The 23,555-nt window shown below is 36.4% G+C and overlaps 1 protein-coding gene across 1 annotated transcript in view; it reads right to left on the reverse strand.

The window, feature by feature from the left end:
• Positions 1-23,555, reverse strand: part of TSGA10 (testis specific 10) — a 75,109-nt gene that overhangs the window by 17,827 nt on the left and 33,727 nt on the right. The window contains exons 10-15 of the mRNA XM_082672639.1: positions 22,694-22,848; positions 18,693-18,748; positions 17,397-17,565; positions 13,701-13,811; positions 9,994-10,179; positions 1,784-1,993 (exon numbers count right to left, since the gene is read on the reverse strand). Coding sequence (XP_082528765.1) covers positions 1,784-1,993; positions 9,994-10,179; positions 13,701-13,811; positions 17,397-17,565; positions 18,693-18,748; positions 22,694-22,848 — 887 coding nt within the window. The remainder of the gene's footprint in view (positions 1-1,783; positions 1,994-9,993; positions 10,180-13,700; positions 13,812-17,396; positions 17,566-18,692; positions 18,749-22,693; positions 22,849-23,555) is intronic.

A 23,555-nucleotide genomic window follows, 5' to 3' on the forward strand; every position in this document is an offset into this window, starting at 1 on the left:
AGTTATTTGTAGTGAGGTGGATGGACCTAGAGTCTGTCATACAGAGTGAAGTAAGTCAGAAAGAGAAAAACAAATACCATACGCTAACGCATATATATGGAATCTAAAAAAATAAAATAAAATGGTACTGATGAACCTAGTTGCAGGGAAGGAAAAAAGAGGCAGACATAGAGAATGCACTTGAGGACATGGGGTGGGAGGGCGAAGCTGGGGCAAAGTGAGAGTAGCATCGACATATATACACTACTGAATGTACAATAGTTGGCTGGTGGGAAGCAGCAGCATAGCACAGGGAGATCGGCTTGGTGATTTGCGATGACCTAGAGGGGTGGGATAGGGAGGATGGGAGGGAGGCTCAAGAGGGAGGGGATATGGGGACATGTGTATGCATATGGCTGATTCGCTTTGCTGTGCAACAGAAACTTACACAGTATTGTGAAGCAATTATACTGCAATAAAAATCTATTTAAAAAAAAGGAAAGAAATTCTGCAATATGCTACAACATAGATGAACCTTAAGGACATTATGCTAAGTGAAATAAGTCAGCCTCCCAAAGACAAATACGTATGATTCCACTTATGTGAGTTACTTAGAGTAGTCAAAATCATCAAGACAGAAAATATAATGGTGGTTGCCAGGGGCTGCAGGGAGGAGAGAATGGGGAGTTAGTGTTTAATAGGTATAGAGTTTCAGATTTATAAGATGAAAGAAGTTATGGTCATGGACGGTGGTGATGGCTGCAAAACAATGTGAAAACCACTGAACTTTAAAATGGTTAAGATGGTAAAGGTTATATGTATTTTAACAGAATAAGAGAAAAAATATTTAAAGACTAGTAAGTAAGCAACAAAACCTGTGGTAAACATCCTTAAAAGATTAAAAAATAAATATAAATCATTATCGATTTTATATTTAGTTCTGCTAAGGGTAATAATTTTAAAGCTTAAAGATTACTAATCCTTTTGGTTATGGTGTATTTGTGTATGTGTATCAACATATAACCAAAATGTGTTGATATTTCAATTATACTATGCATCTTGAATACATATCCCTTCAGGACTCAGGCTCCATCTATTTTTCCAGATGCATCTCAGCCACCTGGCCATTGCAAATGACTTACTACTCACTCAAGAATTTACTTATAACTTCAGACCATTGCCTAAGTGGTTGTTCCCTCTGAATGGGATGCCTCATCACTTCCGAGTTCAGTAGTTTGCCCTTGTGAACTCCTCTCTGACACCCATAGGCCAAAAAGGAATTCCCTCTCTGAAAACTTGAGTATTCCTTACTAGTAAAATATTCACCCCAAATAATTTGTATGTCAATACCAGGAGGCCCTTGAGGGCAGGGGACTGTATCTTTTGAACATTATATTCACAGTGGCAAGCACAATGTCAGGCACGTGGTAGACACAGTCAAGTGAATTACAGTTTAAAAGAACTCAGCCAAATAGTAAATTTTGCTTAAAAGGATATCATTAAAGTTATTATTTTGCTAGATAAACCTCAGCCTCATGGTTCTTTGCTGATTGATATGTCAATGTGTTTTATACTTCTTTTGGCTAAAAGTAAATGCAAATTACACACTCAAAGGAAGAGCTTCTGTTATGGTCTTGAGTTGTTTGGAACACAGCATAAATTAATTTCTTGGACTTTAAAAATAAAATCTAAAGTTGAAAGGCATGGCTTGATGTAATATTTTATTAAAAAATAGTTCATTTTTTGAAAATGGTGGTAATTTTATAGTAATATTAAAAGAACCATTTAAAAACATAATACATACCATTTCTATTTCTTGATCTTTAGCAATCAGCTGTCGATTAAGAAGTTCTTTGCTTGAGTCAAGTTTAATGCAAAGTTCCCTTGTGGAAGACAAGTCTGCAAGGGCAGACACTTTTTCAAACTGAACCTTCTGAAGCTCCTCTTCCATCTTTACAACAGACTTATGTAAAGTAGCAATCTGGGACTTGTAAGACCGTTCTGCATTTAAGTGCTGCAAGGACAAAATTATTATATATATGTATTTTTTTAACTTGAAAAAAACCTACAGCATGGAAAACAAAGTGGGGCAAATATTTTAATGATAGTACTTTTAGATTATAAGGAACTTTAGATGATATAGGTGGCAATAGTATGCACAAAACATTCTGGGAAAGATAAATTTGGGCTTCAAATTTCTATATATAAAATCCAGGAGTAAAGTGGTCAACTGGTCGTTCTTTTTTTTTTTTTTTTAAATAAAGTTATTTATTTTTGGCTGCGTTGGGCCTTCGTTGCTGCACACGGGCTTTCTCTAGTTGCGGCGAGAGGGGGCTACTCTTCATTGCAGTGCGCGGGCTTCTCACTGCAGTGGCTTCTCTTGTTGCAGAGCACGGGCTCTAGGCACACGGGCTTCAGTAGTTGCAGCACACCGGCTCAGTAGTTGTGGCGCACGGGCTTAGTTGCTCTGCGGCATGTGGGATCTTCCAGGACCAGGGATTGAACCCGTGTCCCCTGTATTGGCAGGCAGATTCTTAACCACTATGCCACCAGAGACGTCCCTGGTCATTCTTTTCAATGTATTTAGAAAACAATTGAAAAGTCTCATCCCCAAAGTTAGTTGAGATATACACGTTTGGCCTGTAATTCTGTCTATATTTGCCATAGTTCCAATTATTCTACAGTATAAATATTATTATTGTTAAAGACAAAACATTGTCTACTGTTTCATTCACAATACCCATTTTCTAATTCTTGAATGGCATGCTGATATGGATCATAATATCATAAAACGAGAGCTGATAACTCTCTAGCACTTACTAATACCTCTGAGGGAAAAAGACTCCGGGCAAGTATAAATCAAGAACACATCCACATTATGGAAAATAAGAGCATGTCTTTAAAACTGTAATATGAGAGTCAAGTTATATAAATGCTTTCAAATGTTCAAGATAATTCCACACACCGCCCCTTTTTTTTTCAGAAAAATGTCTTATGTAAGTGCACTGCCACCTACAGAGTATTTGCTATTATGTGAGACTAACAGAACTGAGAGACAAATAAAGAAATGTTTCTGCTTTTACAAGCGTTTTTACAAGTACAATGCACAAAAAATTGCTCCTGGAATAAGTTATTTGGCCACAATTCACTCCTACCTTTCTGCCTCCCTTCCTTCCTTACTCACTCAATTTCTCACTCATTCTTCAAACAACCTTCTATCCATCCATCCACCCACCCGCCCATCCATTCCATACTTATTGAGTATATTCTATGTTCCAGTCAATGTGCCTTGATGCATATCCAATGATAAGCAAAATGGTCTCTGCTCTCATGAAGTTTCCAGACTATGGGGGAATCATGCATTAATAAAATAATCATATACATGAATATGTAAATATATACTGAGCAAATATTTCTAGAGAAAAAAGTGTAGAACACAGGAAAGTGACCTAGACTGATGGGATCGGGGAAATCAGGAAAGTCTTCTCTAAGTAAATGACACTTGAACTGAGATCTGAAGAGTGAGTAGATATACAGTGTGTTGGGGGAGGGTGGCTTTTCAAATCAGAGGATGCTAAGTGCAAAGCAAGAGCAGAGAGAAGGCTAGTATGGCTAGAGCCCAGAGACTACAGGGAAGAGTGATAGGAGGTGCAGTTGAAAAGGTACATAATTTACAAAATAGAGCCTAGTAAGCCATGTAAAATTCAGGTCTTTATTACAATTGACAGATCTTACAGAGTAAGTTATGTGATCGGTTTTGTGTTTTGAGAAGAATGCTTTGGACGTTTCAGGTTCTAGTAAAATAGCTGATTAAGCTAAGAGGAAAATCTGGATAAAACAGAATAAAAAATTATTTTTGCAGTTCATAGTTGAACTTGCAGGTAAGAAAGAGAAATTCTCACATGCCAAAAACAGAGAAAACAAAACCAGAGCAAGGAGCAAATGAGCAGGTCTGAAGCTAAGAGTTGGGGGCTGGAAGACCCAGTAATGGCGAACGGCTTAACACACTCAAGTAAGACTAGGAGACAAGAATTTAGGACTAATGGAGAGTTGGAATTGAGATCTCCATATAATCTGGGACCCTTGAAAGGAGGCTCCAGGAAAAAAAAATTCACTCAACCTCACAGAGAGACAGCCAAAAGTTTATCTTGACCTAGTCTCTGGATAGAGAAAAAAAAAATGTCTTCTGTAAGAAACTGAAAACTTTGGTCTGGCTTCACCCAATTTTGGAGTCTGACTTTACCCTGCCATACACAATTCTAAACTTTAACATAATGTTTGTTCCATGCCAATGATAAATCAGAGTCCTTCTGTAGAAGCAGATGCACCTCCCTGAAATTCACAGTGAAGCACAACAGGAAAGATGAACGTTTTCTGGCTGGGTTGTGGAGGTCTTGAGAGCTACTTTCTATCACAAAACGATCCTCTAGTCTCCATTCCTGGCAGATTTAGGACTTAAGAGATCCCATGAAATCCTTTCTCCCACATGTTCCGCTTGTGTTTTTACAATAACTCCTGTTTTCTTGAACTAGCTGGAGTAGATCTCTTTTCCTTACACTTGAAAAAGTTTTAATATATAAATGAATTTACTCAGACATGTGAACACATATTAAATGTCTTCAAAAATGTTTTTCTTTTAGAAAAAGTGAAAAATGTATCCTTAGGAAATCCCAAATTTCAGTAACATATATTCTGCTAAGTATATTTTACCAAAGTTCTGCAGAGAACTGGATTTTTAGAATTGGGTTGAGCATGTTTTATACCAAACTCTTGGCCCTGATCACTATTGCCCTTAATATCACCTAAAGTCAACCCTCCTGGATTTGATCACAAGGTTTTAGGATCAAGGATAGCAATATTGTCATATAACAATGACAAAAACAAACAACACTGATATTGAAACAAGCATACCAATTATTTATAAGGTTCTTTGAGCAAGAGTTATTTACAGTGATTAAAGCAGATGATTTTTAATATATTCATGACAAAAAAAAGAAGCAACGATGAATGAAGGATTCTGTACACATATGGGTAGATACAAATAAGGATTGACAAAGAATAAAAATAGTAATGATTTATTTTTAAGAATATAAAAACAAGGTGGAACTAAAATAGTACACAACAGTATCATAAAAGATTGGTGTATGTGTGTTTGTGTGAAAGAGAAAATAAGAGAGAGGGCACAAGATCTAGTAAGCAGTAGTTTTATGCTCAGTATTCAAATTTTCTCAGGACCATATATTATTGTTTAGGAGAAAGGTTGGAGATACTAACAAAAGACTTTGTTAAGTATGCATATTACAATTTTAACTACCAAAAGAAGAGACTGAGAACATATAACTGCCAAACCAATCAGCAGTGGGGTAGGAAGTGTGTAAGGAAAATAAACACATAAAAGACATGTAAAAAAAGGAGGTTCTTCAGAAATGAGGGTGAAATAAATACTTTTTAAAACAAACAATACCTGAGAGAATTCAATGCCAACGTACTACAAAAAATGGGTTTTTTCCCCCTCAGTTGAAAAGAACTTAGCTCTTACCACTTTATTTTATTTTACTTACTTTTTGTTAAATTTTTTTCTATTTGTTACTTTATTTAGAAGAAATGTTTAAAGGAACTTCTTCTAGCAAAAAGAAAATTATAGTAGATGAAAACTTGGATCTCCCCAAAGGAATGAAGAGCATGAGAAATAGTAAATATGTGGGTGAATAAAAATGTCTTTCATATTTTAATTTCTTTAAAGATAACTATTAAAAGTTAAAATAATAATGTACTATGGGGTTTACAATATATGTAGAAGAAAAATGGAGGAACAGTAGGATAAAGAATGGGAGGGGGAAGTAAAGGGGTACTAAGAAGTAATCTATTATTTGAAGGTAGACTGTGACAATTAAAAGATACATGGTCTAGGGCTTCCCTGGTGGCGCAGTGGTTGAGAATCCGCCTGCCGATGCAGGGGACACGGGTTCGTGCCCCGGTCCGGGAAGATCCCACATGCCGTGGAGCGGCTGGGCCCGTGAGCCATGGCCCCTGAGCCTGCGCGTCCGGAGCCTGTGCTCCGCAGCGGGAGAGGCCACAACAGTGAGAGGCCCGCGTACCGCAAAAAAAAAAAAAAAAAAAGTTACATGGTCTATACTCCAGAATAATCAGCAGAAAAAAATAATGATGTACAGCTCATAAGGCCATAATAGAGATAGAATGGAATACTAAAAAAAAATACTCAAAAGAAGGCAGAAAAAGAGTGAAAATGAAACAAAAAATAAGTGGGACAAATAGAAAACAATAACATGGTAGGTTTACACACAACTATATTAATAATTCCATTAAATATAAATGGCCCAAAGACAACTAAAAGACAGATGTAAGACAGGATAAAAAAGCAAGATCCAACCATATGCTGTCTAAAGGAATACTATTTTAAACATAAAGACATAGAAAGATTAAAAACAAAAGCATGGAAAAAGATATACCATACAAACAATAATTAAAAGAAGTCTGAAGTGGCTATATTAATACCTTACTTGTAGTATACTACAGTAAGGTATTACTTACTTACTTACTTGTAGTATACTACAGAATGAGAAGCATTACAATGGATAAAGAGATGAATTCATTAAGAAGTAATATAACACAGATTCAAATACATGAAGTAACATGACAGAACTGAAATAAAAAATACACAAATATGTTTGGAGATTCAACACTCTTCTCTCAATAATTGGTAGAACAAGTAAACAGAAACTCAGTAATGATAGGAATTGAAAAACACTATTGATGAACTTGACCCAATAGACATTTATAGAACATTTTACCCAACAACAAAATAATACACGTTATATTCATGTGTACATGGAAAACCCAGAAAGATGACCATATGCTAGCCATAGTCTCAATAAATGTAAAAGACTGAAAAATCAATAACTAGAAAGGTATTTTTTTAAAATCTCCAAATACTGAAAATTAAACAATACCACAAAATAATATAAGGGTAATCAGAAAATTATTTTGACATAAAATAAAATGAAAACATATCAACTGTGTAGAATAAGGTTCCATTTCCGGCACGGCAGTGTGAGCAGCTCCATAGAACCAGTGAAAGTAGTGAAAACTATAAAAAAGCAACCTTAAATGGTCTTTAAATAGTCTCTGGAAATGGTCTTAAGAACATACAGTAAATGAAGAAACACTTTTAAGAAAACCAACTAAAACTGGGAGAAAACAGGAAAAGTCCGTGGCATCTGAAGTATGACCCTCTCTCCCCACACCCAGCTCAGCACGATGGAAATTCCACTCCAGGTGGGTGCAGCTAAAAACAATGCTCCCTCTCCCCTCAGTACTCAGTCAAGAACTATAGTGTATTCCCAGGAGAGGCAGGCTATCAGCATTTCTCATGCCACTCCAACAGCTACTTATTTCAGAGGCCAAGTTTCTGGCAACAATGTCTGGGAGGCATTCTGACCAGCCTCTCCACATGGGATGGAGGTTCTATCTTGTTTGTGGCATACTGAGAACACTGTGGCTCTGATTCTCCTTGACACAGGTTATTCATAAGGAAGAGGTTCCATACCTGGAGAGGCATGCTGAGAAGGCCAGAGGCTACAGCCATATACCCACCATCCCCTCCAAGTGCCCAGATCCTAAAGTGGGCACGTCACTGCAAGAGAACTGCACCACTGTCCCCGTACCAGCTTTAGAGCCAGGGCTCAGAGATTTTGCCCAGGGAGAGAGAGAGGCCTTAAAGCAGGAAGCTCCTAAATTCTTCCAAAGGAACTTTACTTCATTTACAACTGACTATAGGAAAATTCAAGTCTAAGGCACTCTCAAGAACAATGGAAGGTACAGCGAAAATACTTCAAGGCTATGTTGAAAAGAAATTTTAAAAAGAATGGTAAACTCTTAAGAGATACAAGCTCCACCATAGGTCAGCTAGTTTACCAGCGAAAATTAGGGGAAGAGACTGCTAAAAAGAATGTTCTCGGGTTCAGAAAAAACTCAAACATTGACCTCAAAAGCTATCCCTGTAAAACAACCCAAATTTAATTGAATCAGTCTATGAAGCAATTTGTGCTTGAGGGCACTGTTGAAAACAATAAAGCAAATAGCCAGAAATTAGTTGGGCTTAACAGCTGAGTGTAGTAAAGGAAGAGAGTCAAAAAAGGCCCTGCCAAAGCCACTGTCATTGCAGGGTAACTGTGGACGCATTCAAGGCTGCACCTCTGAGGAGAAACATCAGAGGCTTCACACTTCAAGGGGAAAGGGGAGAAAGAGATTTCACTAAATAATCCAGCCAGTCTCTAATCATATAAACAAGCAGCCTTCCAGTTTCTGTTCCAACATGTAAACAGCTTAGAGATCATCACTCCCATGCTCACAATACAAAAAAAGCAGAAAATATGACAATAAACAACTCCTCTTTGATCTATCAGAGAATTGAAGACATAAAATGAATCACTGCACCCAAAATATAGAGAAAGGTAAATACAGAGAATTGCAGCTTACCAGGAGGAGAAACTGCCGTTGGAGCTAGCAACCGGTAGCGACTCTTAAAGGGTAATTGACCACCTGCTAGAGACTGAGCATGAACTAGCTTGAGAGATACATCCTCCTGGGCTCCCAGCCTGAGAAGAACCCCACATTTTTATTAGTTTTACCTCCTGGGGCCCACTGGGTTTTCAGGATTAATATCCGAGAAAAATCCCCTCATGCTTCTAGCAGGGTGAGGGGAAAAGTAACCATTTTGAATAATCCCACAGGATTCTGTACTTCTTGACAAAGGTCTGCCCTCAAAGGAGATGATTTTGTGACAGCATAACCAACATGGTTGTACCAGAGCCTAACCAATGTGGAGGGATGGTAGTACCTGACGCAGAGTCTCTCAAGCCTTTCTACCTCATCTAAGGGAGAAAAAAACTGAGAAACGCTTGTGAAGGTCACATCCCAGGGGCACATGCCCACTAAAAGACTAAGACCTAATCGTAGGATAATAGAACACGTCTCCTCCACCTACACTTCACTACCACATCAACAGGGCTCCTGTATAATAACAGGAGGTCACAGTTGAAAGAACTACAAGGTTCAGACTCTATTTAAGGAGTCTCTTAAGTGAACCCAAAGACAATAGAGGAGACAAAGAAGGAGACCAGAAGGAATTTTAGCCTCTCTGACATGCACGGCTACAGTAAACAGTAATCATAGCCTAACTCATAGACAGATAAACACAAAACTTCACAGTAAAGGCCTATTTACCTCAGTAACTTTTACCAAATGCTGCTTGTTGCAGCATTTTATTATAGAAAAAGTGAAGACAGTTAAATGTCCTTTAGTATGGGAATGAATTTTAAAAATAAAATATTTTATTCAATGACTATAGAAGCAACTGTTTAGATGTACACTCTATGTATTAAAATAGATACATTTCAAAATTATAATATTGAGCAAAAAAGGCAAATTGCAAATAGATACCTACAGTGTATTATCACTTAAAAAAACTTAAAGCACACAAAACACAAAATACATCATTTGTGGGTGACAGATATGTAGAAAAAGTACAAACATATGATAAAGAGTTATACAACTGACATGAAAGTTCTACATACCAACCATTAGGGAGGGAGGAGAAGAAAGGATGAGGAGTTGTATCTGCAATGTTTTGTTTTTTTAAATAAAGAGAGACTTTATTTAAATAATAAATATATTCTTCATAAATATGGCAAAATGTTAGCATCCTTCAACTTTGGAGATGGGCATATGTGGGTCTTTTATATTACTTTTGGGGAGGGCACTGTTTTTGTATGCTTGATATAGTTTCTAATTTTCAAAAAAGCTAAAGATTATTCTAGTTGTAGAGTAGGTAAGAGATTAGAGAACCAGAGCGGAGAACAGTTAACAGACTACAATTCACAGTATATTTAAATAACTTAAGTGTTTGTTTATACACTTAATTTACAGAAAGCCAAACAAAACTCTTTTAAATATGATACAGGATGTACTACAAGCATATTTTACCAAACTTACCTGCTCGACCTCTCTGTTGAGGGCATCTACCTTTTCTTTTAATCTGTTACCCTCTGCCTCAGCAGTGATAAGTTCTAATTTGAGGGTACTGTTATCTGCCTCTGCTTGACGGCACTTATTTTCCCAGTTTTCAGCATCTTCACTGGCTTTTCGGAGTTGGTCCATCATTTGCCGGTTCTCAGATTCCTAAAAAGCAAATCTTAGGTATTACTTTAGGAGAGTAAAATGTTAAACATGTGATGCAAATTAAACATTATTTGCCAGGCCACTGGGAATTTACTTGCCACGATGACCAACTGTACCACAATCTCAAGGACTCCTATCTCTACTCTCAGTTTAGAAAATTGGTCATCCTGTAATTAACAGAAGGGAATAGAAGCAGGATCTGCCCTGGCTCCTGAGTCACACTCACTCATCTAGTAAAGTTTTCACTCTTATCTTCAAGACCTCAATAAATATGTTCTTCTATTTGCTTCTGTTCAAACAAAATCCTCATTGCCTCCCTATAGCTGCTTGCTGACTACTTGCTGGTCTGGTTTCCGAGCTTCTGCCTCGACCTGACCTTTTGTATCTGTGTAATTCCCTTGTTCCTGACTGCTCTTCTGGATTGTACTACGGCGATAGAGCTTCTGCCTGATTGCATACCTTAAGCGTCAGCTTCTGATAATTCTCTTGGTTTGGCATGCTTCCCATCTGGTTCCTGCCTTTCATTCATAACCCCAGGCTTAATTTCCTTGATCATGGACTGTTCTATAATTCACTTTTGCTCACTGTTCTAATAACTTGCCTGAAGTTGCTCAGAAGTAAAATATGGAACCTATGCCAATAGACACTACTCACAAATATACATTCATGTATATACTGGGCATACAGTATAGAACCACTGTTAGAACCTATCATGATAAAGTTCTATCATGATGGACTGACTAAAGTAGGATCTCATTTCTAAAGGAAAACAATCAGCTCCTCAAATAATATATTATATGGAGTAATAATTATGAAGCTACTTTTAAAAATATAATTTTAGTAGTATGGTTTGGCCAACTCATTCTAAAAAATCATTTATAATTCTGGTAATTCATTAAAAAGGCACTAGATCTCTTTGCCTCCTACCTGTTAATAAACAGTTCAGAAACACTGGAATAAGCAACATCTACTTGTATAAGGCAAATTACAATAAACAACACCGCATTGTATAAAGCTTTCAAATCAGATTTTTCTCAGAAATATGATTAATCATGAGACTGGTTGAAATTCAGTTAATATTGCCACCTTGTGGTCTGGTTGTACCTTGACCAATATGAAGGATCTTTGCCAAGTCTGTTGATTAACAAGTTAACATACTAAACTACTGTATTGGCTTTTAAGATTCAGATATTCCAAATGTGCCGGTAGGAATCTGATGTGTGTTTTCTATTATTGTACTAAAAATAACAGTTTTGTACAGAGTATGTACTTGGGAGTTACATGATATAATATACATAAACTGAATTTTACCCACATTAATTTTTACCCTCTTTAACTTTCTGTAGCACTTATTGTGTGTCATTCTCTTAAAAGAGCCTTATAGCTTTATGTAGTTAGCTGTGGATGTACCATCTCCCCAATAACCCCTCAGATTCCTCAAAGATAGGAACCATTTTTATGTTGAATTCAGTTTTCTAAGGTAGAAATCATTTTTATATTAAATTTGGCTCTGTGACTAGGTAATATATGGGTCCAAGTTTAAGCAGCGAAAAAGCCTGCATTAAAACGTCTCTCTGCCCTCTAACCACTTAGTGCCCTCCCTCCCAGCAGCCGGCAACCAGTTTACCCTTTTTTGTACCTGCCCAAAGCAGCCAGAGCAGTGTGGGGTGCAAGATGGGCAACATTATAAAGAAAGTGCAACTGATCTTTGGTATTCTCCAGTTCTCTCTTTGCAGATCTCTTTCCCTCTTTCTGGTGCTTCCCCACCAGTTCCCTCTGGTTGACCACTGGGCTCTTTACACCCCTCCCCTCTCCTAACTGCTCTTCCCCCTCTTTTGTTACCCTTCTGATTTATTCTTTTTCCAACATTTCCTGAACAATCTTTCTAAAAGGCAATTCTTCAAATAACTTCTGTGTATGTTGTAATGAAAGCTTCCTAAAAATACAGTTCAGACATATCCTTCTTACCTCTTTATTACCACCCACTTTCACATTCCACTCTAGCTACAGGACCTACTTTTCCCCCCTCTACTTGTTGTCCCCACTGCCGGGGATGCCATTCTGTCTCCTCGCAGTTTTTCAACTCTGTCACCTCAGCGCCCAGCATACTGCACACTGAATGGATGGGTGATGAATAAAGTACTCGACAATCCTTAATGGACCTCCCTACCAAAATGGACCCGTGATCCTTTCTCTCAGGCGGGTGCCTGGATCCATCCAGCTATGTTGTGAAACAGAGTCTCAAAAAAGAACTCACATGAGGATGCTAAAAGCTGAGAGGAGTTTGATGTGTGATGTCTGAAAATACAATTCCAGAATCTAAAAGCCCCAATCCCTAATGGTGGAATTTCAGGTAATGCGATGGGCTAGGGAGAAAAAGTGTCTAACACCGACTGAAAGCTTACTACGCTAAATGTTGTTCAGATAGTCTTTTATTTATATTCTGCCCTATTCCAGAATAGACTTAGATGGCTCACTGTGCTAGGCGTATCTTACTCACTTGGGTGTTCTTCCCAATTACCGATGGGACACTGAGACTGAGGGAGGTTGAGTGGCCTACAGAAGTCCATGGCATTAGTGAGAGGAAGAGTCAGACCTACCTGACTCCAAAGCTTCTGTCCATTTATGACATTACATTGCTAGCACCTTCAACTCAAGAAGGGTAGGAAATCACCTGATTTGGCAACATGAGGCTGCTGCCTTACTGCCTGAAAACAAGGGTTGCAATTCAGGAGTCCTTAGAATCTCTCACCTCTCAAAGTCCTGAACGGTCTTATGTACACCATAAATAAATGCTCAAGGTATGTTTATGGACTGAAATTAAATGATATGTTAAATACGATGAGGAAAACTGTTTGGGGGAAGAATTCCTATTAGTGGTTTGATTGTTACGTAAGTAGGTAACACCACACCTATTACAGGAGTCAATCCAACACTATTTTATATAATAGTTTATCAGATGGACATACCTAACATCCTTGGTCTAGCTGTCTCTTTATTCCAGGGTTGTCACACATGTGCCCAAATTTATCGGGAATCACCTGATATCAGACATACCAGTCGACATGTGTCTAGTCGACTGGTTACTAACAGAGAAATGGAGAAGAGAGCCATCTGCCCTCTGGTCCTGGGAAACAGGTGGCTCCACAACAGAGAGATCAATTCTGATCTGCTACACAGTCAGGTGGAGCCTCTTTTGTCAAAGGTTTGTAACTGTAAACTACCATTTCCAAATATAAGTGAGCCCAACTTGATTCTGGCCCCTTGTTCTTCATCCAGTTAGGAGGATTCTGCTTATCTAAAATGGCTAAGTGGCAAATAAAGGGGGTGTATCCTTGAGTTACCCTTCTGGACATTGGTGACATTCTAAATATATAGTTAACACGTAACTGTCAACATTAAAATAGGTTATGCCTTAAAGAAATGCACTTGATTCAGCTGTCCCTATCAGTGCAATCAATCAACAGCTTTAGTGAAAACTCAAGTGTCTCGAGCCAAGGTGGAAATATATATATACGTACTTCAGACTGTAATATATTCTTCAGTTTATTAACCTCCAAATTAGTGTCTTGAACCTTCTGTTTAATGTCACTAAGCTCATTATGAGTATCATTCAGTTTTTTAGACAGTGCCTATAAGAAAAAGACAGTTAGATCTGACTACAAAAAATTAAAAATTGCTCTGTGTCAAAACTACCATAAATTTTTAAATATTTACAGTAAATATGATAAATAAAAATTAATATACCTAATATATAAAGCTCATATAAAGACAGTGAGAAAAACACAAGAGTCCAAACAGTAAATGGGCAAAGAACCCAAACACAATTCACAAAAAGGAAGCATAAGTGGATAATACTTGAAAAAAGTTAAAATTTACTAGTAATCAAAGATATGGTAAGGAATGGGCGTTTCCATGTATTATTAGAGTAAATGTAAATTTGAGAAAAGCAAATCTGTGATCTGCTACCTGGTGATGACATGAGACATTTTTAAAAGCTCATAAAAACAAGAAAGACAAAAATATGTTACTTTTTGTTAAAGGTGGGAGATGGATACTTGGGTATTCACGATACCCATGTCCACTTAGAAGGTTTTTTAATTTAAAAAAGAAACCTCATAAGCGTTTGATTCAATTTGAAACTCAATCTATAAAATTTAATGAAAAAGAATGTTTATTAAGGCATTATTTGCTATGTGACAATATTTATTCACATTAGGTGAATGATGCAGTACATAATAGTATCTACATAGCGGTAAAACCACACAGAATACTATGAGTTCATGAGAAATGTTTGGAATAATTTTTAATAACAGAGAAAAATGTTAATGTATATTTGAAAAAAATCAGGATAAAACACTAAAAACAACTCAATTTGTTTAAAATCGTGGTATTGAGGAAGAAAATTTTTTTAAGGTTTCTGCTTTCCAAATCTTTTATGATATGGGTTTTTTCTTTTTTTTAACATCTTTATTGGAGTACAATTGCTTTACAATGTTGTGTTAGTTTCTGCTGTATAACAAAGTGAATCAGCTATACATATACATATATCCCCATATCCCTTCCCTTTTGCGTCTCCCTCCCACCCTCCCTATCCCACCCTTCTAGGTGGTCACAAAGCACCGAGCTGATCTCCCTGTGCTATGCGGCTGCTTCCCACTAGCTATCTATTTTACATTTGGTAGTGTATATATGTCAATGCTATTCTCTCACTTAGCCCCAGCTTACCCTTCCCCCTCCCTGTGTCCTCAAGTCCACTCTCTACGTCTGCGTCTTTATTCCTGTCCTGCCCCTAGGTTCATCGGAACCATTTTTTTTTAAGATTCCATATATATGTGTTAGCACACGGTATTTGTTTTTCTCTTTCTGACTTACTTCATTCTGTATGACAGACTCTAGGTCCATCCACCTCACTACAAATAACTCAGTTTTGTTTCTTTTTATGGCTGAGTAATATTCCATTGTATATATGTGCCACATCTTCTTTATCCATTCATCTGTCGATGGACACTTAGGTTGCCTCCATCTCCTGGCTATTGTAAATAGAGCTGCAGTGAACATTGTGGTACATGACTCTTCTTGAATTATGTTTTTTTCAGGGTATATGCTCAGTAGTGGGATTGCTGGGTCATATGGGAGTTCTATTTTTAGTTTTTTAAGGAACGTCCATGCTGTTCTCCATAGTGGCTGTATCAATTTGCATTCCCACCAACAGTGCAAGAGGGTTCCCTTTTCTCCACACTCTCTCCAGCATTTATTGTTTGTAGATTTTTTGATGATGGCCATTCTGACCAGTGTGAGGTGATACCTCATTGTAGTTCTGATTTGCATTTCTCTAATGATTAGTGATGTTGAGCATCCTTTCATGTGTTTGTTGGCAATATGATATGAGTTTTTAAACAACCTGCAGTCCACAGAGGGATCCATCTTCTACTCTTGGGCCCTCTGACCCAAACAAAGGAAAAAACTATTCTTGAACATTTGTATATTGTTATGATACTAATTTTCTTCTTCTGATTATAAAAGATGTTTATGAAGGTGTAACAAACAACTATGATGTTACAGTAAGCTAATAACAGTTAAAAAATATTTATCTAGTGATTATGCGAGACACTCTACATTCTTGCCAGGCATATTCTCATCTACTCTCCATTTTTACAGTTGATAAACTGAGAGAAGTTAAATGATAGGATCACACAGCCAGGCAGGGGACTTGAACTCATGTGGGTCTTAAACACTCCACTCTATTGTCTTCTCATGTAGAACAAAACATGATATAAAGTGCTATGTGGTTTTATCCCAGCTACATTAAAAAGTTCATGTAAAAGATAGTATAAAAATTTTTTAAGTACATTGAAAATCAGTAAAAAATACATTAACAGTGGGTAACTCTGGGTGGTAAATATGAGAGTTTTTAATCTAATTTTCATAAATATAAGTTATATTTACCTTTAGCCTATTTGCTTTAGCTATAAATAGAGCACACAAAGTAGATCCTATAAATTCACATCTCTTGTTTTTATTGCTATTAACTTTTAAAAAATAAACTTTCTTTTAAAATAGTTTTAGACTTATAGAAGAGTTATTAAAATAGTATAGAGAGTGCCCATATACCCTACACTTAGCTTCCTCTATTATTAACATCTTATATTAGTATGGTAAATTTGTCACAATTCATGAACAAATATTGATACATTATTGACTAAAGTCCATATTTTATTCAGATTTCTTCCATTTTTACATAATGTCCTTTTTCTGTTCCAGGATCCCATTATTCATTAATTTTTGAACAAAGTACTTTAACACCTCAGGCAACTTTTTAATAATTAATCAAGTTTTGCATCTTTATATCTGATTATGTAAATTAAAATATTTAACAGTTAAAAAAATACAGACTTTTATGATGCAAACTGAACACATTGAGAGTGATAGCAAAGCAAGGGAAATTATTTGGACCAAAAATTTTAAAGGGGGAAGAAAGTTTCCAAGTAGAATTTTTTTTTTTTTCTTTTTTTTTTTGTGGTACGCGGGCCTTTCACCGTTGTGGCCTCTCCCCTTGCGGAGCACAGGCTCTGGCCGCGCAGGCTCAGCGGCCATGGCTCACGGGCCCAGCCGCTCAGCGGCACGTGGGATCTTCCCGGACCAGGGCACGATCCTGTGTCCCCTGCATCGGCAGGCGGACTCTCAACCACTGCGCCACCAGGGGAGCCCCAAGTAGAATTTTTTAATGTTAAAATTAAAAGTGATATTGGTAATGAGAGCTCTGGATAAAGCTGAACTGTACTGGCTTAGAGAGCAAGTAATTAAAAGAAATTTTCCTAGAAAGAATCACAGTGCTAAAGAGGACCAAATGATGTATCATGGTCTGTATACTCATATTCAAACGGAGTAACAGTCCATCAAATAAATCTATGCTTTTCTTAAAAATTTCGGAAGGTTATCTTCATTTGTTGGTTTATTCAAATATTTATCCTTCACTAAGGAAGTACTTCCTAAGGTTTAATGCAAATCTATTATATCCCCGTTCCCTCTTTTCTCTGATATTTAAACTATATGTCTGAAAATTTCATTTAGAAATTATGTGGCATATTCTGTGTAATAAAGGTAAAAAATTGCTATTTCCAAAGCCTGAGCTTTTCTACAAAATGAAATGAGGGTTATGTCTCAGAAGAAATACCTATTTTTCTCAGAGAAAAAGATTGTAGGAACAAGTATACCTGGTTTTCTTGTTTAGCTTTAGAAAACTGTTCTTGGAGACTGTCATTCTCATGAGCCAAGATATCCCTTTCCTTGGCAATTTGAGACAGCTCATCATTTGTTTCATCCAATTGCCGACGCATTCTGGAAATGTCTTGTTCACACATAATTAGGGCTTCAGTAGACTGTCTATTCCACAAATCAAATAGTACATAAGAAGAGACATTTTACCAGAAAAGAATAACAAATTTTCACAAGACAGAAGATAGACAGTTAGCATGAAAACATTTGAAGAAGTTTTAAATACATTTAAATGTGTAGGAAGAAACACTGCAGAGATAGTGCACTGCAGTTCCTCTGTGTTGCCAACATTTCACTATAAACAAGGATGCCAAATATACACAGTAGTCAATGATTTGTTAAGCATTTCAAAACTTCTGACATTCAAGTATAAGAGGACTTCATCCTACCTCTAGCTGCTATGGCTTAGTCTCCTCTGCAGGCTCCTCTTCTCCTGCCCTCTTAAAAATGAATGGTTCTCAGAGCTTAACCCTTAGCCTCCTGATTCTTCTCACGCTACCCCTTCGCTCAGACAATTCCTATTCATATCCGTGGCTCCCAACCCTGTCTACACCCAGATGACTCTGAAATGATCACCCCAGCCTCAGCCTCTCCCTCACACTCTAGACCCTTATATTTAACTGCTAACTAGACATACTTATAAGGACATCTCAAAAGCTCTTCAAAGAAAAATCTTTTCTCACATAGGTTCATCATGTCCAGTATTCATCCCCAGACAGAAATCTGGCATTTTCCTAGATTTTCTCCTTTACAAACACCACACTCCTGTCCTCCAAACTCCCAACCCCAATTTATCATCACCTCTGCAGCCTAGCTCATCTTTCCGGCATAAAAATCTCAAAATTCTTTAATGATTTCTCATTGCCCACAGACTCATTTGTCTGTAACACGGGCCTCTGCCTGCCTACCTAGCCTCTTCTCCTTCATTTCTCCCCTTACACTTTGGGTTCCAACACACTCACTTACTTGTCATTCAAGAGGCTCTTGAACATGATCTGTGGTTCTTTGTGGCTTTGTTATTCTTTCTACCTTGAATGCCTTCTCTTTGCTTTCCTTGGCAAACAGAGTATCCTCCCTTTACTTCCCTAAACAGACTTAGGCCTCCTTTCAACATTAGAGAGTTATCATCTTACATATAACATTAAGCTCCTTGTTTCTTACTATCTTTGTACAATACCTAACATAGTACTTTGCCCCCAATAAGTGCTCACATTTTTGTTGAATAAGTGACTTACCTTGATGCCTGTTCCATCTCAGCAATGATATTCTTCATGCCTGAAATGGTCTTTTCCTTGAAAAGTAATATAAGTATTAAATAAAAAATTATCTTAAACTGTTATTTCTGTTAAAACTGAATAAACTAAAAGAATTTCCCCTCCCTTTTGGATTTCCATTTGGTTTTAAACATTTATATTCTATTTTTCTTTGCTACACTTTAAAACTAAAGCCTAATATATCAGTGTGAGTATACGTACTGGATAAAAACAATAGATTATGCTCATTTAAGCAAAGACTATACTTAAGTATATTGATATGATATCATTATATCAAATACTGTTAAAAGATGTTTTGTGCAGTTATCCAGCAACACAAGAACCCCTTAAGCACCCTGTTTTTGGAAGAAAACCAATGGTTGGCATTGTAGTGTTCTATACTGGGAATAGGACTGATGTACTTCCTCACTTCTTCATGCTATAAAACCCAGGAAAGTGAATCATGTAAAACTGAATTTAGTTATTAAGAATAATAACTTTGACCAAGTATAATATATATATGTCATCAACATTATCTTCAAAAAGCTGTTCCAATGGAATTACTTATAAAAGTATATGATTAATTTTAGGTGTGAGTTAACAAGGAGGTAAGCATTAGGCCTAGAGCAAAGGTATAAAAAAATAAATTGCTATTCTTCCTTTTCAAGGGTATGGTGAGGAAGTAGAATTAATGGAGTCAATCAAGACTGAAATGAGGGGGAATATCTTAAGGCCATCAATACCATTCCCACACCTCCTCCTTTAAAAACTCGCCGATCCTGAACTAGTTACAGATACTTTACATAGGTTCTTAGCACTAACATTAGTCCTAAAAAAGGAAAATTATTCTTTCACTAAATACCTAGATTTCACTTTGCCCTTTAAATTTTCAAATCCTTAGTAACCAAGTAGCAAGATGAAAAACTAAATCTGTATTTCCCAACTAGTGCTGTTTTTTTCATCAGAGAGACAGGTGTGTGTGTGTGTGTGTGTGTGTGTGTGTGTGTGTGTGTGTACGTGATCTTCCTTTATTCACATGCTCCTCTCTAGGGTATTTTTATCTCTGGTTTCCCATTCTGCTTTCTGGTAGAATGGTACAGATTCCACATCTGGCAGTAATAGGTATTGAAGTATGGTTAAAATATCCATTAGCAAAACTGTTAAACCCCTTTAAGAAGCACAAGCCAATGGAAGAAAAACTCAAAGAGACAATACCACTTAAAATGGAATATTTACACATACTTTCGAAATATAACTTAATACACTTCTAAATAAATTCTGAAAAGCTCATTGAACTTCTAGTGTTTCTGACAGAAGTTCCTTGGTTAAAATTTAAACATGGCTTATAAGCCTAAAAAGGACTTTCCTTTATCAATAGAAATTCATCTTGAAAGACTCTCTAAGAACACTGTAAAGTATCCAGGGCAACAAAATTACTGTATAGAATCCAATAATATATCCTCTTAGCCTATTTTTCTCTTAATATGACACAAATAGTACTGTTTCTTAAATTGTTGAAATTTATGCCATCATTATCAATTTGATATTCCTTGTACAATCTCAATACGTCTGTCTAACCAGTGACATAGATTCAAGTTAATTGTTAAAAATTCAACCTGGACAGGATGGTCATAAATCTACTCAGAAAAAAGAAACAAACTAAAATTTTACACAAATAATTCTGGCTTTTATGATTCAAAAATCGGTGAACTGGCTATTGAATTTTCTAACTTTAATTGGTAGCAGGTAGTAGAACATCTTTTAAAACTATGATTACCAGTAAAAATTCACCTTATTCACTATAATATAGACTTTTCCTTGGTAATTTATTTCTGTGATCTCCAGATTAAACTATAAAACTACTGCTTTTCACTGAAAGGCATTATAAATTCAGCTCTGAAATATCACTCTAGAGAACATTTCCTCTTTTGAATGTCTAACACTGCTTTAAAAAGTTATTTTCCTTTCATAGGATGGATGCGTTTACATTCATAATCCTATACAAAACTCTTAATTTTGAAATAGACTTGCAACTCAATATTCTTTGTGAAGGAAAAGATAATATTGGTACAGTTAGTAGAATGGAAGAAATGTGAAATACAAGATATAACAGAAGGAACAGATATTCAGAAAGAATTGAGTAATTTGTTTCTAAAGCAAATCATGTTTAACTATTCAAAAAGTGGTTTGAATATAATGAGAAACAAAATCCCACCCCCCAAAATACCATAAAATTTCAAAAATATTAAAAGGTATTAACTATAATGAGTCAGACTTTTCAACAAGTTAAAAGCCAAAATTTACTATCTCATGTATTTTGATAACTTCAATTGTGCTCATGATTCCCAAATCTATTAACTTCAATTTTCTCTCCAAACCTTAAAATCCAAGAGCCTATGAATATTTCACTACATGTCCCAAAGGCATGTCAATAATCTTCCTCTCTAAGCTTGTTCTGTGTCCTGTGTTTCCTACTTCACACATAGGAACTATTCATTTGGTTCTGAAGTCAGAAAGCGCATCTTGTCAGTCTTACTTCCTAGAGTTGTCTATTTCTCTCATGGATACTGCCACTCTCCTAATACAGTTCTTATCATTTTACTCCTAACTAGTGTCCTTGTCGCTACTCTCATTTCCCTACAATCCACCTTTTATGTAGATTAACAAGGGCTAGGATAATGTTTTAATGATCTAATTGTAACATTTCATTTTCATTATTTCAATGTTCCTCTATGTCCATGATGATGGAAACTAAACTCAATATCATGTGTAGTTCTGATTTGTTGCTTATCTATCCCACCTCATCTTTTACCACCGCCCCCCCCTTCATCCCCCCATACTCCCCTTTGCACTCTATTCTCTGGACATATTAAACTATCAAGAAATCTCATGAAATTCTCTTATGAGAGCCACTGGGCTTTCATATAATCTGCTCTACTTGTTTGGATCACCCTTTCTCTAAAAAGTGCTCTGCCTGTCTGGATCACTCTTTCTCTCACTGTCCCCTTTCTCTAAATCTTTTCTTGGCTAATTCCTAGTCATCTTTCAGGGCAGTGTAGGCACCATCACCGTGTGGAAGGCTTCCTAGATCTTCTCCCTCCCCTAATCCAACCCCCAGGCTGAATCAGGTATGTTTCTGACAAACTTCACTCATACATTGTGCATACGTCATTATGGTACTTAGCACATTCTATCATAACAGCCTCTTTCTTTATCTTTCTCTGAATTATACCATAGGCCTTTGGAAGGTATGCCCACTCAACCTCAGTTTCTAACATAATTCCTGGTACATGTCAATAAATGTTTGTTGAATGGATGGATGGCTGGATAAATGAATGAATTAGTTCCCTTAGAGAGGGGAAAGACCTTATGCCAGAGATGCTGCCTTTGCTTAAAACATTTGTGGAAAACAGTTTAGGAATTGCCTTCAGAATCAGCTTATGAGCTAGAAAAGGGGGTCAATATATCCCTGCCTTTTTGAGAACACCTTTTTGTTGTTGTTGTTGTTGTTTGAACAACAGAAATGTGGGATGAAGCTTATCATCTAACTTTATTCACCAGTTCCATGTGATCCACTCTCAAGGCTAAGGATGATGTAACAACGTGCCCCAGTTCTGAATACAATTACAAAGGTGGTTTTAATGAAATACACATATTGCCTCCCAAGGTGGCTACCTGAAAACGTAAGTTCTGGCGTGCTTTTAAAAAGAAATCAGTCTCACTGCTTTTTTTTTATTATGCTTTACATTTTGATATTTGAATTAGTTATTGTTAGTGAATGTTGATCATAAAGTGATGAAAGAAAAATCTATTTCAAAATATTAGCTAGTGAATTTGAACACATATTTCCTAAGACTATCTTGAAATATTTCAAAATCAGATTTTAAAGTTTTAGCTCTCTAGGAAAAAATTGAGAAAATCCTATTATTTTATTCAGATTCAAGTTCAAACATTTCTTTTAAACCACGGTTGTCAGAACATACTTTCATTGCCAAACTCTCTCCAAGGGATGCAATATTCTCAGATTTTTTATCCAAACATGCTTGCAGGCATTCCTTTTCTTTAGCCAGATCATTGAGGGTTGCACCGAGAATGCTGATTTCTTCTCGCTGGGCAATACTTTGTCTTGTAAAATTATCTAAATGTGTAATCATAAAGGCATTGTTTTAATCAAGATAAATTTTTTTCCAGTTCAAGCAGAGTGAAATACTTTTCAAAGAAAATTATCCTGTATTATATTCAATGACTAAATATAAAGTACTGTATCCCAAATAAATAATGGCTTTTGTTGTTAGTGATTAAAAATGAAGGTTAATCATGAAATTTTAAATGATATAAATGTAAAAGCACAATTAATACATTTGAATTAGAACAGCAAAGGATATATGTGGAATCTAGAAAAATGGTACAGATGAACCGGTTTGCAAGGAAGAAATAGAGACACAGATGTAAAGAACAAACACCAACGAGGGAAAGAGGTGTGGGGGGAGGTGGTGTGATGAATTGGGAGATTGGGATTGACATATATACACTAAATGTATAAAATAGATAACTAATAAGAATCTGCTGTATAAAAAAATAAAATAAATTCAAAAAAAATAACGGAAAAGAATATGATAAAGAATGTATATATAGATATATATGTATAACTGAATCACTTTGCTGTACAGCAGAAATTAACACAACATTGGAAATCAACTATACTTCAATAAAGTATATTTTTTAAAAAAAGAACAGCAAAGGAAAGTTCTTTATAACAAGTTCTCAAAGTAGGATGTGTGGTGGGGTAGGGAGGGTGTGTGGATGTAGCACGTGGACTATCAATCTTCCCCCCTCTAATTTCAC

This window comes from Grampus griseus (genome assembly GCF_964374135.1).
Source record: "Grampus griseus genome assembly, chromosome: 15".
NCBI classification, from domain to species: domain Eukaryota; kingdom Metazoa; phylum Chordata; class Mammalia; order Artiodactyla; family Delphinidae; genus Grampus; species Grampus griseus.